Source organism: Chiloscyllium plagiosum, unplaced genomic scaffold, assembly GCF_037043375.1.
Source record: "Chiloscyllium plagiosum isolate Xiang-an unplaced genomic scaffold, Cpla_swu_hap1 HiC_scaffold_4, whole genome shotgun sequence".
NCBI lineage: Eukaryota > Metazoa > Chordata > Chondrichthyes > Orectolobiformes > Hemiscylliidae > Chiloscyllium > Chiloscyllium plagiosum.
The window spans coordinates 111,441,692-111,459,373 of NW_028270142.1; the positions used below are offsets into that span (position 1 = coordinate 111,441,692).

The window sequence follows — 17,682 nt, forward strand, 5'->3', positions numbered from 1 at the left end:
AAACACATGTCAGCTGGAACACAGTTTCAGGGTTGAGAAATGCATGGGACCAACAATATACATGGAAAGGGAATTAAAGAAAATGATGAACATGGAAAATGGAAGTGATATTGTGGACATTAATAACAATAAAATGAAAATGTGATCAGTTTTTGGTGATTCACTAAACAAAGTGGCCTACAGCCAAGACAGATGAAAAGGATAGAACAATGGAGGGAAAGAGATTGTGCATGAGTTCTGCTGCCATAGACTTTGATTGGGTGATGCATAGGAAATGGTATGCACACAAATGCTTAATGCATTGGCAAGCTGATCAGCAAGCCTGTTAAAATTGACTATAAACCATTGAAAATGATATGCCAAGACTACAAATAAGTTCACCACCATGATTGCAGAGTTTACTTGTCAAGGTGCAGCGTTTACTTGTCAAGGTCCAAAGATATGGCTTTGAAGTAAGAAATAAGCCAGGCATTGCAAAATTACATATGACATTCAGCAGATTAAAACACCCATACAAAGATAAAAGTCATTCCTCGATCTACATGTTTTTTATTCATTGACAAGGTGTTGCTGGCTGGACCAGCATTTATTGCTCATCCCTAAATACCCAAAGGGCAGTTAAGAATTAACCACATTGGTGTGAGTCTGGAGTCACATGTAGGCCAGACCAGATAAGGATGGCAGTTTCCTTCCTTAATGGACCAGATGTTTTTTTTTCCTAATGATCCAGATTTTTATTGAATCCAAGTTCTACCATCTGCTGTGGCAGGATTTAAACCTGGTTTGCCCAGGACATGACCTGGATCTGCGGATTAACAGTCCAGTGATAATACCACTGTGCCATCACCTCCTGTAGAGATGTTAAAGCTGTAGATTATGAAAATTGAAGACATTTTCTGAATTGTTCTATTATAGTTTGAACAGTTGCAATCGGCAGCTGTCAAAATGAGCCACTATACCAAAGTTGCAGGAGACCATTATCTCAGGGATGAGCTGACAGTACAGAGGAAGATCCTGAGAAAATGTTTGGCCATTCAAAGATGAGTCTGGAATATTATGGTAAGTCATTTTCAAGAGTATTATTCTGAATGCTAAACATTACACCAACGTATCACGTCTATGGTCCACCAAGGACATGCGTATTGAACCATAATAGTTGGCATGTGAATCTGTACACTACGCAGAGATTCAGGATATTCAACAACTAATGAATGTATGTGAGATCTATCAATCGTATCAACCCCAGCAGCAGAGGGATCTGTGCTAAAATCCATTGTTTTTGACAGAAGTAACAACAAATGCAAGCGCATGGAGTCTTGGACCAGATACTTTTCTAAATTTCCCATTATTCAACACAGCAACACAATGAGTCCAATTTCCATTAGCATGATGAGTGCTATTTTAACTTTTGGTATCCCGGAATACCTGATATCCGACAACAGACAGCAGTACACTGCTAAACTGTTTCAAGACATGTGCTTGGGGAGTTGCTGATGTTGCATTTTTGCACGATCCACATTCAAATGATCTCGCAGAATTGATAGGATAAATTATGAAATCAATTATCACTTAAATGTTGAACAATAAGAGCAGTTTTTTATATTGCCTCTCTGCGTTAACCTGCTACATCATTGGAGGAGGGCTTACAACTGTACAATTTTGTTCACTTGTCCAACAATCAATCGTCTAAGCATTCTGACACACAAGAAATTATTCGGTCTGAGGAGAATGAAAGAGTTGCTTGACAAGTGAATAAGTAGAGAACTATTGCAACTGCACATTGGGCAGAGAGTGAGAGTTAGAAATACTTGGATATCTACAAAAAGTTCTAAAATATGTAACCTGTCCAGAGCATACAAAGTCATAGTGATACATTGCAAAAGCACATAAGTGTAGTGGTGATGTAAAGGTAATGTCATATTTCTGGATTATTAGTAATGCTGTAAGGTCATGGGTTTAAATCTCACCTTGGCAGATAGTAAATTTGAATTCAATAAGTATCTGGAGTTGAAAAAGCCAAACTAATGGTGACCATGAACATTCTGTTGATTTTCTTAAAACCCATGTGGTTCATTGTTGCCATTTTGTTAAGGGAAAGAAATCTGCCATACTTAACCTAGCCTGACCTACATATGACTCCCTACTCTTAGCAATGTGGTTGACTCTTAATTGTCCTCTAAAAAAATTGGGGATAGCGCAGCTGGAAGTGCCCACATCCCATGAATGAATATTTAAATCTAGTTCAAACCAATGTATAGCATATCAATCATGCAAACACAGTGAGGAGGAATTCTGCAATGACTGCATTGAAGTTGAGTGGCAACAATCAAGTAGTCAAACAAAAGCAACATAAAACAATGTGTACCTCTCTGGGTGTGTGTACAAACATTAAATCAGATCATGTTGTCAAGATTCTAAAGTGTTACACTGAAATTTGAAACTTTAGTCTGTAAACTCTGTTTAACCAGTTTGTCTAAGTATTGAATTAACAATATCTGCTGATCATGCACATCTATTTTGGGATGTTTTCATCTTTGATATGTTGTGGCAGGTCTCACAGTCAGTATGTCAGAATACCTTTAATTAATTCCTTATCATGCTATTACCATTGCATGTGACCTGAGTTTATATAGATCCCATACTCCATCCTGCCTTGGATTACTTGAAGCATGATATTCTAAACAAGCGTTTATGTTGTCACATAATCTAATACCTTTTAAGTGCATAATGAATGTTGTGTTTGTAGATAATAAATTTCTGCTGGGTTCTTCAAAATCCATGTCCAGTTTCTTGTGAGGGATAGCACAAATTTTGTTTCATCAGGAAAAACAGCATACTAGAGGCAAACTTGCATAATTGACAACTGGGATTTTCCTCATGTCATAGCTGCCATGTTGTCAGCTCATTGACAGCAATTCATGGCTATGATTAATCAACAACTTGATTTTCATTGCATCAAATGATTACCAGTATCTCTCATTTTTTCCCATAAAAGAAGTTCCCTAGCCCTTGTTTCCTTCTAGTAAATACTCTCCATATCCTCTCTTGGACTTAATATGTTTTGAAAGTATTTTATTCTTTGTTTTATTCATTCATGGTGTCTGGGTATTGCTAGCTAAGCCAGCAGTGATAGGGTTAGGTTTATACAGTGTGGAAACAGACTCTTCGGTCCAATTTGTCTATGCTGACCAGATACCTTAAACTAATGTAGTTCCATTTGCCAGCATTTGGCCCATATCCCTCTAAATCCTTCCTAGTCATATACCCAGCCAGATGTCTTGTAAATGTTGTAATTGTACCTGTCTCCACCGCCTCTTCTAACAGCTCATTCCATACACGCACCACCCTCTGCAAGAAAACGTTGCTCCTCAGGTACCTCTTAAATCTTTCCCCTCTCACATTAACCAATGCTCTACCCTGGAAAAGGTATTGGCTATCTATACCTCTCATGATTTTATACATTTCTACAGAATCATTCCTCAATCTCCTATGCTCCAGTGAAAAAAGTTCCAGACAATTCAGCCTGTCCCTATAGCTCAAACTCTCCAATCCTGGCAACATCCTTGTAACTCTTTTCTGAACCCTTTCAAGTTTAACAACATCTTTCTCATAGCAGGGAGAACAGAATTGAACGCAGTATTCCAAAATTGGCTTCAGCAGTGTCCTGTACAGCTGCAGCTTGATGTCCCAACTTCTATGCTCAATGCACTGAACAATGAAGGCAAGCATGCCAAATGCTTTCTTCGCCATCCAGTCGACCTGTGACTCCACTTCCAAGGAGGTATGCACCTGCATCCCTAGAATTTCTTTGTTCAGTAACACTCCCCAGGGCCCTACCATTAATAGTATAAATCCTGCCCTGGTTTGCCATGTCAAAATGCAACACCTTACATTTATCTAAATTAAACTTCTTGGACTTTAGCCCATCTGATCAAGGTCCTTATGTACTCTGAGATAACCTTCACTATCCACTACACCACTAATTTTGGTGTCATCTGTAAACTTACTAACCATACCTCCTATATTTGCATCCAAATCATTTATCTAAATGGTGAAAAACAGTGGACCCAGCACCAGTTATGTTATTGCCCATCACTAATTGCCCTTAAAGGTGGTGAGCTGCCTCCTTGAATTACTGCAGTTCATGTGGTATGGGTAGACTACATGTGGTCATGTAGTCTATTGTAGATTCATCTCATAAAGGTACGGGTAGATGGATGTTGGGATGATTGGTTCCCATCTCCAGTGTCAGAAATTGAGTAATTAGGCCTGATTTGTGCATGAGCAATACCTTTCAGGGTCTACTAACTGGACAGAGAATGAATTTTCCTGATATACCATCTATTATGAAAATAAAAGTAAAGAAGGAACCAAGCAGGGAATTTATACTCTAGTGTCCTTTCATCCAACAGCATTGATATGTAGTGGCTTGAGAATGGTGTAAGCAGCTGGGTTCAACAGCAACCATGGAATTTAAGGAATTATATTCAATGTCTCTGCCCTCAGCCCCTGACTCCATTTTCCTCCTTCTGAACCAGGCTGGGACTGGTTATCAATCTTGACATTATAGCTTCCATTCTCCAAAAATGACTAATTTTTAATCAGCACCAACATGTCACCCCTTCAACAGGTTGGAACATGAATCAGTTTAGAATTGTCCCTGGTCTTGCTCAGTGAGATCAACAGCTACTGATTGTTAAGAGTCTTTAATTAGCAAGCTGGCAATTACACTGATGGAAAATGAACATGCATCAGGATTAGATCACACATATTTCCTGACTAACAAAATGTTTTTTAATTCTCTGTACAAAATGCAGAGAATGGGGGAAGGGTGCAAGTGCGGGCTTGGGGTGATGGTAAGGTGGTGGTTGGGGTATATAAATACTGTGGCTACAAGAGCAGACCAGAGGCTAGGACTCCAGTAGTGCGTAACTCACCTCCTGACTCCCCAAAGCCTGTTTGCTACCTACAAGGCACAGGTCAGGAGTGTAATGGAATACTCCTCACTTGCCTAGATATGTTCAGCTCCAACAACACTCAAGCGGCTTAACACCCTCCATAGGAATTTTCCCAGTGCTGAAGGTCTGACTCTTAATACCTTCCTTTCAACTGGCTTTTCTACTTATCTTTGTATCGTCAGCATATGTAGACTTGTTGATGCGTTTATAAGCCAAAACGATTAGCAGGGCTTCATGCAAAGGAAGAGACAAAATATGTCAGAAAATAAGATTTCTGAATTCTGGTCAATCATTCACTTAAACAGAATGCCATTTACTGTCACTGCAATGAATAATGCTTCAAAAATAAATTAAAGTAGATTCCTGTCAAAACTGTTTAGGGCAGCTGGTTGTTAATATAATTTAATTATAAATCAATCCTCTTCCTACATGCTTTGAATTGAAATTTCAGCAGATAGGTCGGGCCTGCCTGAAATCCTTGGCTCCTGTTCAAAGTCACCAGCCACAAGGAATCATCAGGTGTGGAATGAAGTAAGCTGTTTCAGTAACTCTTGTGATGCCAAATCCAGGAACTGGATGAAGAATTCCTAACCCCAGGAATGCTGTCGTTGAGCAATGCCTTGTCCTTTGCCTCAGTTGTTGATTGAAACTTGCAACAACCTGCTCCAGTGATTGTGGTGGACATGAATGGTGCCATCACTGCTGCCACCTTAGAAGGTTTGATGTATTGAATGTTAAGGAAAAGCAAATTGTTAATATTTGGGCCAACTTTGCAACCAACACAGCAAAAACAAATCAACCAATTGTTATTTGTTTGCTGTCTATGGGATTTTGCTGTCTCAAATTGTTGCCTTAATAACTAGTGCATTTGTCAAAATTCATTTATTGGCTCAAATACTAAAAATTACCATGAAACATGTATCAATCTTAACACTAGGGAATGTCAGCACTCAAATTTATCAATAGATTTCAAATAGATTTTGCAGCAGAAATTCAAATATTAGTGATAGTGTGGGATCTTATTAAATTTTTCAAGCAGTTCCGATTCTTCACTATTGAACACTTTGTTATGGAACTCCCTCGAAAGCCATTTAATTACAGATGGTTGAACAAATGCTCATTTTTGGTAGCTCACTGTCCCAATCAGAACTGTGCGTTCCTGGGTTCTAGCAACACTCACAAGCCCAATTTTAGCTTTTCACAGACTGTTCTTCACTAAGCCGTTACTTCACCAACACCCTGCATATTCTCTGAGCTATAATCTTGCTCACCTACATAGAGCAAATAGTAACTTATGCACATGCTTCAAACTAAATATAAGCTGCACTGAGGTATTAATGGCATGTGGCTTCTTCCGAGCTCCCAGCACTGCCAGGGGTTGCTAAGCTCTAACCCCAGCAGTAGCTGCATCTCTTGATTGCCTGAACATTTAGTGAGTCTAAACAGTTCCGAGCATGCTCCAAGAGCTCCTTTTTGGGATAGAGCCTCTTCTTGCTGACTGACCAGCAGCCCAAAGATTCTCCTTTGATTGTTTCTGCTCAACTGCCTAAAGTTCTTTAAATGTTCTGAGTGACCTATAAAAACTTCACAACAAGCAATGCCATTGTTCCGAGGAATTGTTCCTGCACAAAGTAACTAATATTTTCAAGTGGTCAAAGGTAGTAACCCTTGGAATTCTCTGTTTCATGCATATTGCCAATTTCACAGATTGTTAGTTTATATAGTACAAATTGTGTACAAAAAATGGTTTTCATCACAAGCCCCGTCATCTGTTATGATATTTTCTGATGCCAAGGTTAAAATATTATGAAGAGAATGCAAAAATTCTGCAGATTGTAGGGGGTGATATATTAACACCAATGTGATAGAGAGGGAAGGCATTGAATTGTTAATGTAAGATTTTCAGGAAATAGAGAATAAATTAAAAAGTAGGATTTTGAAAATAATCTCTGGATTGGTCCCAGTGCTGCACCAGGAAAAATAGAACTAGGAAGACAGGGATGATTAATGCATGGCTAGAAGTTCTGGAGATCGCTCCTCACATGTGGACTGAGCACAGCAGATCCTTGGAGTGAGTGTTGGCTTCTTTGTGTCACTTTTATAGCAGATTATGGTTCTAGGAGCCTGGCTTGGTGCAGTAGTTCTGAATGCCTCCCTCTGTCCCTTTGTTGAGAAGCAGTGTTTCTGGCTTCTAATCTTTCTCTTCAAAATGGTTGATTCCAGATACCTTCATCAAAATCAAACAAAATGGCTCTAATATTAATTTTGATGAATCATCATTCCACAAAACAAAATCAATTATACTGGAATTCCTTGTGATATCCCTTACATTATCCTTTCAACACGACATAAATTGTTGCATCTTAGCACTTTTTGAGCTTTCAATGGAATCCATGAGTTATTTACTGACCTTTTGTGCTTGGCTTTAGAATTGAATTATTTGCTTTCGGGTGCAATTGAATCCACAGGAAGCGTTCTGGAAGCTATCTTGTAAGACTGTGTGGATTAAATCTTATGTTCTTTTGGCTAAGTGTGAGTTGTGTCAAAATCTTTGGAGGGTTCTCGTTGAGATGCCTGACATTGATTTTTCATTGTATCTTACTAAAGTGGCCTCAGTAACTACTATCCCTCACCTGCTGTGAGCCTTATTTCTGATTCTAGCCTCATCTTACCATGCATCATTTCCTTACAACTCATAACTCAGCAGATATCCATCAAATTACTAGCATCCCTTGCCCCCACAGCATCTTTAAAAGGCTGCAGTGTGCCTGCATGAGTACTGGCATTCTGAAGATGCCCCACTTGGAAAGGACAGGTGGATGTCAGCAAGAGGACTATGGTGTCCCGATTCTCCACTAGGACATGGAGATCCTGATCAGAGGGGTGGTACAAAGGAGAGGAATCCTCTTTCTGGAGGATTGGCAGAGGAACCACAACACTGGACCCTGTCAGCACGGTTCGAGATTACCACTTGGGTCAATGCAGTCTACATGGTCCGGAGGAACAGCCAGTAATGCAGCAAAAATGTCATTGACTTTATCTGTTCTGCCAGGATGTGTGCCACACTCTTCTTGCTGATAACTCACACTCACTCTATCCCTGCTACTACACCTCCCTTCAAGTCTCATGCATTGCTACTCTGGTGAATGCCTGCAATATCTTCCCTCACTCACTCTCACCCCAGCTTCCCATAACACGAACCCTGCACAGCCTCTGCGCTGCCTACTCACTTGCCTAAGGCACCTCAACAGTTTTCCACTGATTGCACCAGCACTAACAATCATGGCACTTACTTTCATCCTACTCAATCCCTTTCATTACCTCATTCTAGAAAAAGACAGCCCACAATATTGGAGAAAGAGCCTTTACAGATGGAAGGGTGTCCAACAACATGTTCCTCATCTTTACTGAGGAGAGAGACCTGATTTGTAGGACTAACTGAGTAAGTATCACTCTCTATTACACACCAAGTCTCGCAGTGTCATGCTGCCAGTGTCATTCTTTGTACATCACTCCTAGTTACTGGTCACTAAGTTATCTCTTTCTTTTGTCTTCAATATTCCAACAGGATACCATGTCATCAGTGGTGAAATGGGTTGCTGCTCCAGAAGCCATCTCCTTGACCTCTGAAAATGAGAGTACTGAGGCCTCAGACGAAACATCAGCAAGGTTACCTCCTGCTCAGTGCACCAGCTCAGATATTGACTCCAAGGTGGGTAATTAACCTCAGAAAGTTTGGGAGCATCTCACTATGACCGTTCCATGAGGAAGAGATAGGGAGAGAATGGCGACATTGAGAATGGTGGGAATCTGTGAGATTAGAGGCCAATTGACAAGATGTTCAAAAGCCTCAGGGAGAGATCAGAAGCGTTGCCCAAATTAGATATGATGTTCAACCATGTAGCACAGAGGAAGGAGAGAGAGATATGAAGAATGAAGGTAAGGTAGGAACCATATTTCAGGCAAAGCTATTGTTCTTTGTGCCATCACGTGGCAGTAGAGCAATCTCACAGTTAAGTGGAAAGACATATAGTGGGTTCAGCAGTCCTCACTTCTCTTTAGCTGGAGGCTTTCCTTGTGACCTAGGAGTTCCAATTGGGGCTAGGTTTATTTTTAAAATGAAAATCAGATCTGAGGTTTGCAGAGTCAGTCTCATATGAAAGGCAGGAGGTTTAAAGGGGATTTGAGGAAAACCTTTTTCATTCAAAGGGTGGTGGGAATCTGGAATGCACTGCCTGGGAAAGCAGGGGAAGGAAAACACAACCTTTAAAAACTACTTGGATAAACACTTGAAATGTCATAACATTAAAGGCTATGGGTCAAGTGCTAAAAAGTAGGGCTAGTGTAAATTCAGAGTAATTTTTTTTGGTGCAGAAATAATGGGCTGAAGGTCTCTTCTGTACTGTGTAATTCCATATCTCTATCTGAATAATATACCTGCTTTCTGGGAGTGAATGATTCTTGTGGCACCTCCCAATCCTGTTAATGCCAGAAGAAGGCAGTTTGAGGCATGCTGAGTTTGAATTGAAAATACTTTACATGTTAACATGATATTGAATCCAAACCCATCCATTCTGCGGAATTGAAATTCCACTCTATTGCTTGATTGGTAGGGTGTTGTTATATCAGAAAGGTTTCTATTTGTACTCAAATCTCATTAAATCTCTTGTCTGACAGCAGATCAGGATTAGAAATGGGCCAAAAATAAACAAACAATGGATTACTTTAAAACAACATGTCAATGTATGACAGCTCATTAACACTATAGATAAGCCACTCATTTATCCTTGTTGGATCCAGTTGGTATTTTTTTTTGTTAAGTCTTATTCAGTGCAAGGAACAAAACTCTTGTCCTACTTCATCAACCAGTTTTAGGGTCAAACACTTCTCTAAGCTGAGGTTGAAAATGAATTATATTCTCAACACAGAGCCTTCATTAATGGGAAGACAAATTGGACAATATGGCACACAGGTCAGCTCAAAATTGAGATCTCCCTTTCTTTTAGATAAACATAACTCAACTTCTAACCCCAGTAAAGCCGAAACAGTAGTAGGATTGCACTTTGCATTACATGGATGGAGTCTTAATACCTTTGAAAATAATTTATTACCAATGGTCTATGAGCCTGACCTGCCTGTGCAATCTGCCTCTGACTTTAACTTAATTTTGACCCCCACCTTAAGGTATACTTTACATGACTATCTGATTGTATACTTGAATATAACTAACAATAAGAGCATTTAAGCCATAATTAATGTAACAAACTTTCACAATTTAACTCTTTAAGTACTGATACTATTTTGATGAATCTGTGATGCAATCCTCAAAGGATAATAAGTTCTCCTTGAAGTATCTTGGTCAAAACCAAGTGCAGTATTCCAAATGGATCCAGTGCCTGTGTCTGAGCTAGTAGCTGTGAGTGTCAGGTCCCAAATCACAGAGGTCTCAATCAATGCTGAGTAGTTCTTTCTCCTCCTGCTCAGCCCAACCTGACTGGAAAAGCAACAGTTTTTAGGTAGAAACCAATAAAAAGATCATCAGAGGAAGAATGTGATAATGGGAGGAATTGGTGGAAGGCAGAAAGCCCATGGTCATACAATCAAGCAGCTTACACATTCTACCAGATATCTGAATAGGGGTGAGCTGCGATTCATGATTCTGTTACTGCCAATGTTCTCGGTGTTGCTGGGTGCTACACTCTCTTTCAGGTAGCTCCATGATACAGAGATCTATCAGGAGATGTAGATGTCCTTGTTTCCCCCACAATGCGACTCAGTTTCCAGCATGTATGAGCAATGTTTTTCTGAAAGAGTGGAAAGAATGTCAGTGATTATCTTGCACAAAGTAATGAAAATTGGAAGTTTGGAATGAAGCTGTCATCTTTGCAATGGATGTGTGGATGAGGTAAAAGTTAAAAATGAGTCCCAAGTGCAAGGGACTACAGCTATGTGAGTGAGTGTTTCAGCAGGCAGCAAGTAAGATTTTTTGGTTCTTTATTCATTCAGAGAATGAGGGCATTGCTGTCAGGCAGTTTTTATTGCCCATCCGTAATCACCCAGATGGCAGTTAAGAGTCAACCACTTTGCTATGGGTCTGAAGTCACATGTAGGTCAGACTAGGTAAGGACAGCGGTTTCCTTCCCTAAAGGGCATTAGTGATCCACATGGGTTTTACCTGACAATCGACAATGGATTCATGGTCATCATTCGAATATTAATTCCGGATACTTATTGAATTTAAATTCCACCATCTGGCGTGGCAGCATTTGAACCTGGGTCCCTAGACTGTTATCTGGGTCTCTGGGTTAACAGTCCAGCGATAATACTGCTGCATCCCCTGGTTTCATTATACATGGGTTATCAGGTTGTTTGAAGATGTGTTCATAGATCTTAAGCATGCATGTGAGGTCATTTTTGTTATTGTGCTGCCAGGTCCTTGGATCAAACTCTGGGCATTAACCTTCTTAGCCATCTTTTCCTGTTTTCTTTGGGGTAGAATCCTTGAGGACCTCTAGTTCGCTGCAAAAACATGACCTCTGCTCCAGTCCACTGTCTTGTCAAAGCTCTCTGTTGTATAAGATAATGGTTCTGAATAAGTTAATGTTCATGCTATATTGACTCCACCTATTCTGTTAATGTCATACAGTCTGGTTGGAGACAAGGAGTTCTACTTTATCTTTCAGAGGAAGCAAATGTGCCTTGTTATGGACTAGGCCAGACTACTCAAAACATTCTTAAGCAGGCAGTCTAGATTGTGACTTTGCTACTTGTTTCGGTAAGTGTACAGTGAAAAGTACCTGGAGTAAATTAGCTAGATTGACTACCAGATTTTAAAACAGACAAAAATTTATTCACAAACGTTATGGAATGAATCACAAAAACAGAATAAAGAAGACCTACAGAACTCATTCTATCCAAACTAGACTTAATTATATTGTTCTGAAAATGCACAACAGTCCCAATAAATAAACTCCTTAAGCACAGTAAAAATGAAACAGCGGCTTACAGGTTGAAGTTTGAAGGGCGGAAGGAGAAAGAGATTAGCAGCCTGTTTCCACACAGCTTGTGCTGAACTGACTCAAACAAGACTTCAGCTTTTAGGACTGACCACTCCCCTTTCATTATAAAGGTCACTTCTAAAACATAAAAGCTTTGGGCTAAAGACTCATCTGTTTACATATAAACAACAAGACCTCCCAATACCCTTTTCATCTCTATACTAAACCAGTCAATTTGGAGCCTGGTCTGTTTTAGGACCCCTCTGAAAAAAGCCAGGCGCACAGTATTCTTGAGAGAATGAACAGCTTTTAGAAAAAAGGACCAGCTTTGTGACAACCTGTACCAGCTCCCCAAATAATACATCTTCCGCCTGCCCAGGATCATTCTGAATATTCTGTCCAGAACTGCTCTTTCCCTTGTTGGAGTTCTATGTGCTAGTTAAAAAGAATTTCCTGGATACATTTTAAAAGTGTTGTTCCCTCTCTACCTTGAATGCTAAAGCTACCCTAGTTAATATTTGGGTAATTAAATCCCCTACAATCACTTCCCCAATTTTCTTAGATTTTTCTGAAATTTGATTATGTATTTGATCTTCTGTCTCTGCCTGGCTGTTTGGGACCTGTAGTATACACCGATCAGTGTGCCCTTCACTTTGACCTGTGTGGCCTCATTTGATGATCCTTTCAAGATATTGTCCCTCCTCACTGTTATAATTGATTCCTTGAACAATAGAGTATCTCCATCCCCCCATTAGTCCCCCTCTCTATCATGTTGGAGTACACTACTTACAGGAATGTTGAGCTATCAATCTTGCCCATCTTTCAGCCAAATCTCAGCTATAGCTATGATATCATTCCCCATATACCTATCCTACCCTTGATTCATCTATCATATTCCCTGGGCTCATTGCATTAAAATCTTTACTCAGCTCATTTCCCTCTTACCTCACCTGTTTTCTCTTCCTTCCAGTTTCACTTGCTCATGTTTTAACTTCTAAGTCCATTTCAGCTTTTATCGCCCTAAATAACTTGTCAAGACCCCTCCTCTTGCCAATTTACATTAAATCTATCCCAACAGCAATTGCAAACCTCCACTGTGAGGATGTTCGTTCTATTACTGTTGAGATGTAACCGATCTTATTTGTACAGTTCCCACTTGCCCCACAAATTGTCCCAATGCCTCAGAAATATAAAGCCCTCCTTCTTGTACCATCTATTCTCATGACCATACCTCAATTAGATTGAGGGCTATTATGGAAAATGATAAGGATAGGCCAAGAATAAAACTCCTAACCGGAAGAAAAAGACTCTAAGGTAAGGTTTTTATTTCTTTATCTTTCTTTTTCTTATATTTAAGTACATTGTTTGGTTTTAGTTAGTTCATATAAAGCTAAGCTTACAATGGCAGGGGACCTCAGACCTGTAGCATGCACGTCTTGCTTGATGTGGAAGCTTAGGAACGTGTCTGACATTCCTGACTCTTGCCCTTGCAAGAAGTGTGTCCAGCTGCAGCTCTTGTTGGACCGCATGATGGCTCTGGAGCTGCGGATTGACTCATTGTGGAGCATCCACGATGCTGAGGAGATCATGGCTAGCACGTTTAGTGAACTGGTCACACCACACGTTAGAATTACTGAGGGAGACAGTGAATGGGTGACCAAAAGACAGAAAAAGAGTAGGAAGGCAATGCAGGTGTCCCCTGCGGTCATCTCCCTCCAAAACAGCTATACCGTTTTGGATGCTGTTGGAGGAGATGGCTCACCAGGAGAGGGCAGCAGTTGTCAAGATCATGGCACTGTGGCGGGCACTGCTGTTTAGAAGGGCAGGAAAAAGACTTGTAGGGCCATAGTCATAGGGGATTCTATTATGAGGGGAGTAGATAGGCGGTTCTGTGGCCGAAAATGGGACTCCCGGATGGTATGTTGCCTCCCAGGTGCTCGGGTCAGGGATGCCACCAATCAGCTGCAGAGCAGTTTAAAAGATGAGGGTGAACAGCCAGTTGTCTTGGTGCATATAGGCACCAACGATATAAGGAGAAAACAAGATGACGTCCTGAAAGAAGAATTCAGGGAGCTAGGAGAGAAGTTAAAGAGGAGGACCTCAAAGGTAGTGATCTTAGGATTACTACCAGTGCCACGTGCTAGCCAGGGTAGAAATGAAAAAATAGGCAGGATGAACACGTGGCTTGAGGGACGGTGTAGGAGGGAGGGGTTTAGATTTGTTGGACATTGGGACCGGTTCTGGGGAAGGTGGGACTATTACAAAATGGACTGTCGACATCTGAACCAGACCGGAACCAATGTCCTCGGGGGAGTTTTTGCTACTGGGGTTGGGGAGGTTTTAAACTAATGTGGCGGAGGACAGGGAACCAGAAGAGAAAACAAGTAGGCAGTGCGGTGGAGACTGGAGACTGTAAGAATCATGAAGATAGCATTAATAAAGGGAAGAGTAGGCAGAGGGCAGATGAGCGCAAAAGGTGGCCTGAAATGTATCTACTTTAATGCAAGGAGTATAGTGTGTAAGGCAGATGAACTTAGGGCTTGGATTGGTGCCTGTGAGTATGACGTTATTGTAATCACAGAGACTTGGTTGAAGGAAGGGCATGATGATTGGCAACTAAATTTTCGAGGATACAGACTCTTCAGACAGGACAGGGAGGAAAGTAAAAGGGGGGGGGTGGATTTGCATTGCTGGTCAGGGATGATGTCACGGCTGTGCTAAAGGAGGACACTATGGAGGTCTTGGGTAGTGAGGCATTATGGGTGGAGCTGAGAAATAAGAAGGGTGCAGTTATATTGTTGGGGCTGTATTACAGGCCTCCCAACAGTGAGCATGAGGTAGAAGAACAAATAGGTAAACAGATTATGGAAAGATGTAGAGGCAATAGGGTAGTGGTGATGGGAGATTTTAAATTTCCCAACATTGACTGGGATACACTTAGTGTCAGAGGTCTGGATGGGGTAGAATTTGTAAGAAGGGTCCAGGAGAGTTTTCTAGAGTAATATGTCAATAGTCCAACGAGAGAAGGGGCCATTTTGAACCTGGTACTGGGGAACAAGTCAGGACAGGTAGTAGAAGTTCTGGTGGGGGATTTCTTTGGGAACAGTGACCACAATTCTCTAAGTTTTAGAATACTCATAGATTAAGATGAGAGCGATCCTAAGGGAAGAGTACTAAATTGGGCCAAGGCCAATTATATCAGGCAGGAGCTCGGAAATGTGGATTGGACACAGCTATTTGAAGGGAAGTCCACATTTGATATGTGGGAGGCTTTCAAAGATAAGTTAAAGATAGTGCAGGATAGGCATGTCCTGTTGAAGACAAAGGATAGGAAGGGCAAGATTTGTGAATCATGGATGACAGGAGAAATTGTACGACTAGCCAAGAGGAAAAGGGAAGTGTACATAAGGTCTACACTTAAGTGTATCTAGGGAGCTAAGAACAGAATGGGCCCTGGAGGAATATCGGAAGAGTAGGACAAGTCTTAAACGAGGAATCAAGCGGGCTTAAAGGGGTCATGAAATAGCTTTAGTGAGCAGAATTAAGGAGAATCCCAAAGCATTTTATTCTTATAAAAGAAGTAAGCGGTAACTAGAGTAAAGATTGGTCCACTAAAGAATAATGAAGGAAAGCTGTGTGTCGAACCTGAGAGAATGGGTGAGATTCTGAATGATTACTTTGCATCAGTGTTCACTGAGGAGAGGAACATGATGAGTCTTGAGATTAGAGATGAAAGTTTGATTAGTCTGTATTACGTTGACATAGTAGGGACGATGTGTTGGGTAGGCGAGAGGTTATTAAGGTGGCCAAATCCCCAGGACCGGAAGGGATCAATCCCAGGTTGCTGAGGGAGGCGAGAAAGGAAATAGCTGGGGCCCTGACAGATATCGTTGTGGCATCCTTAAATACAGGTGAAGTGCCAGAGGATTGGAGGGTTGCTCATGTTGTCCCCCTGTACAAGAAGGGCAGTAGGGATATTCCGGGCAACTACAGACCACTGAGCCTGACGTCAGTGGTGGGAAAGTTTCTAGAGAAGGTACTGAGGGATAGGATCTATTCATGTTTAGAAAAGAATGGGCTTATCAATGATAGGCAATATGGTTTTGTGTGGGGAGATTGTGCCTTACCACCTTAATAGAGTTCTTCGAGGAAGTGACCAAGTTGATAGATAAAGGAAGGGCTGTTGGTGTGATATACATGGACTTTAGTAAGGCATTTGATAAGTTTCCCCATGGTAGACTAATGGAGAAAGTGAAGTCACATGGTGTGCAGGGTGTTCTAACTAGGTGGATAAAGAACTGGTTGAGCAACAGGATACGGAGAGTAATAGTTGAAGAGAGTTTCTCAAAGTGGAGAAAGCTGACCAATGGTGTTCCACAGGGGTCAGTATTTGGGCCAGTGTTGTTTGTAATATACATAAATGATCTGGAAGAGGGCACTGTTGGTATGATCAGTAAGTTTGCAGATGACACGAAGATTGGTGGAGTAGCGGAAAGCATAAGGGACTGTCAGAGAATACAGGAGGATATAGATAGACTGGAGAGTTGGGTGGAAAAGTGGCAGATGGATTTCAATCTAGACAAATGTGAGGTGATGCATTTAGGCAAGTCTAATTCTAGAGCAAATTATACAATGAACGGAAGAGCCTTGGGAAAAGTGGATGGGCAGAGAGTTCTGGGAGTGCAGGTCCATTGTACCCTGAAGGTTGCTGCACAGGTGGATAGAGTGGTCAAGAAGGCATATAGTATGCTTGCCTTCATTGGATGAGGTATTGAGTATAAGAGCTGGCAAGTCATGTTAAAATTGTTCAATACATTGGGTCGGCCACATTTAGAATACTGTGTACAGTTCTGGTCACCACATTACCAAAAGGATGTGGACGCTTTGGAGAGGGTGCAGAGAAGGTTTATGAGGATGTTGCCTGGTATGGAAGGTGTTAGTTATGAAGAGAGGTTGAGTAGGGTAGGTTTGTTTTCATTAGAAAAAAGGAGATTGAGGGAGGTTTACAAAATCATGAAGGGTACAGACCGAATGGATAGAGACAAGCTTTTTCCCAGGGTGAGGAATTCAATAATCAGAGGTCATGCTTTCAAGGTGAGAGGTGGAAAGTTTAAGAGGGATACACGTGACAAGTACTTCACACAGAGGTTGGTGGACGTCTGGAACACGTTGCCAGCAGAGGTGGTAGTGGCAGGCATGATAGATTCATTTAAGATGTGTCTGGACAGATGAATGAGTAGGTGCGGAGCAGAGGGATACAGATGCTTAGGAATTGGGTGACAGATTTAGATAGTAGATTTAGATCGGTTCAGACTTGGAGGGCCGAAGGACCTGTTCCTGGGCTGTAAATTTTCTTTGTTCTTTGTTCTTAAACTGGGGAAAGGCTATTTTTACTAAGATAAAATATGATTTTGTCCAAGTGACAAATTTGATAGCTTTTTTGGAGGTAATCAAGTGTTGATGAGGTAATGCATTTGGTGTGGTCTATATGGAATTTGGCAAGGCTTCTTATGGTAGACTGGTCAAGAGGGTGGCATATTGGTTCCAAAATTGGTCGAGAGACAGAAAACGGAGGGTGATTGTAGAGGGATGTTTCTGAGAGTGAAAGTTTGTTTCCAGTGGGTGTTGAGTATCGCAAATGTTGAGGCTCTTGCTTTTTGTGATGTGCATTAATGATTTGGAGCTAAATGTAGGAGGCACGATCAAGAGGCTTGCTGATGACTCAA

The 17,682-nt window shown here is 41.1% G+C and overlaps 1 protein-coding gene across 10 annotated transcripts in view; it reads left to right on the forward strand.

Annotated features, from left to right (window-relative positions):
• The window catches only part of LOC148150466 (uncharacterized), a 229,662-nt gene that overhangs the window by 34,431 nt on the left and 177,549 nt on the right, over window positions 1–17,682 (forward strand). For 5 of the 10 annotated variants that reach the window (XM_087986604.1, XM_087986602.1, XM_087986603.1 and 2 more), the window contains one exon: window positions 8,527–8,670. The exons of 1 other annotated variant lie outside the window; for it this stretch is intronic. In XM_087986604.1, the coding sequence (XP_087842730.1) occupies window positions 8,527–8,670 (144 nt within the window). Of the gene's footprint in view, window positions 1–915; window positions 1,060–8,289; window positions 8,401–8,526; window positions 8,671–17,682 lie in introns of all 10 variants that reach the window. 4 more of the 10 variants (XR_015757028.1, XR_015757023.1, XR_015757025.1 and 1 more) reach the window with 3 other exon arrangements.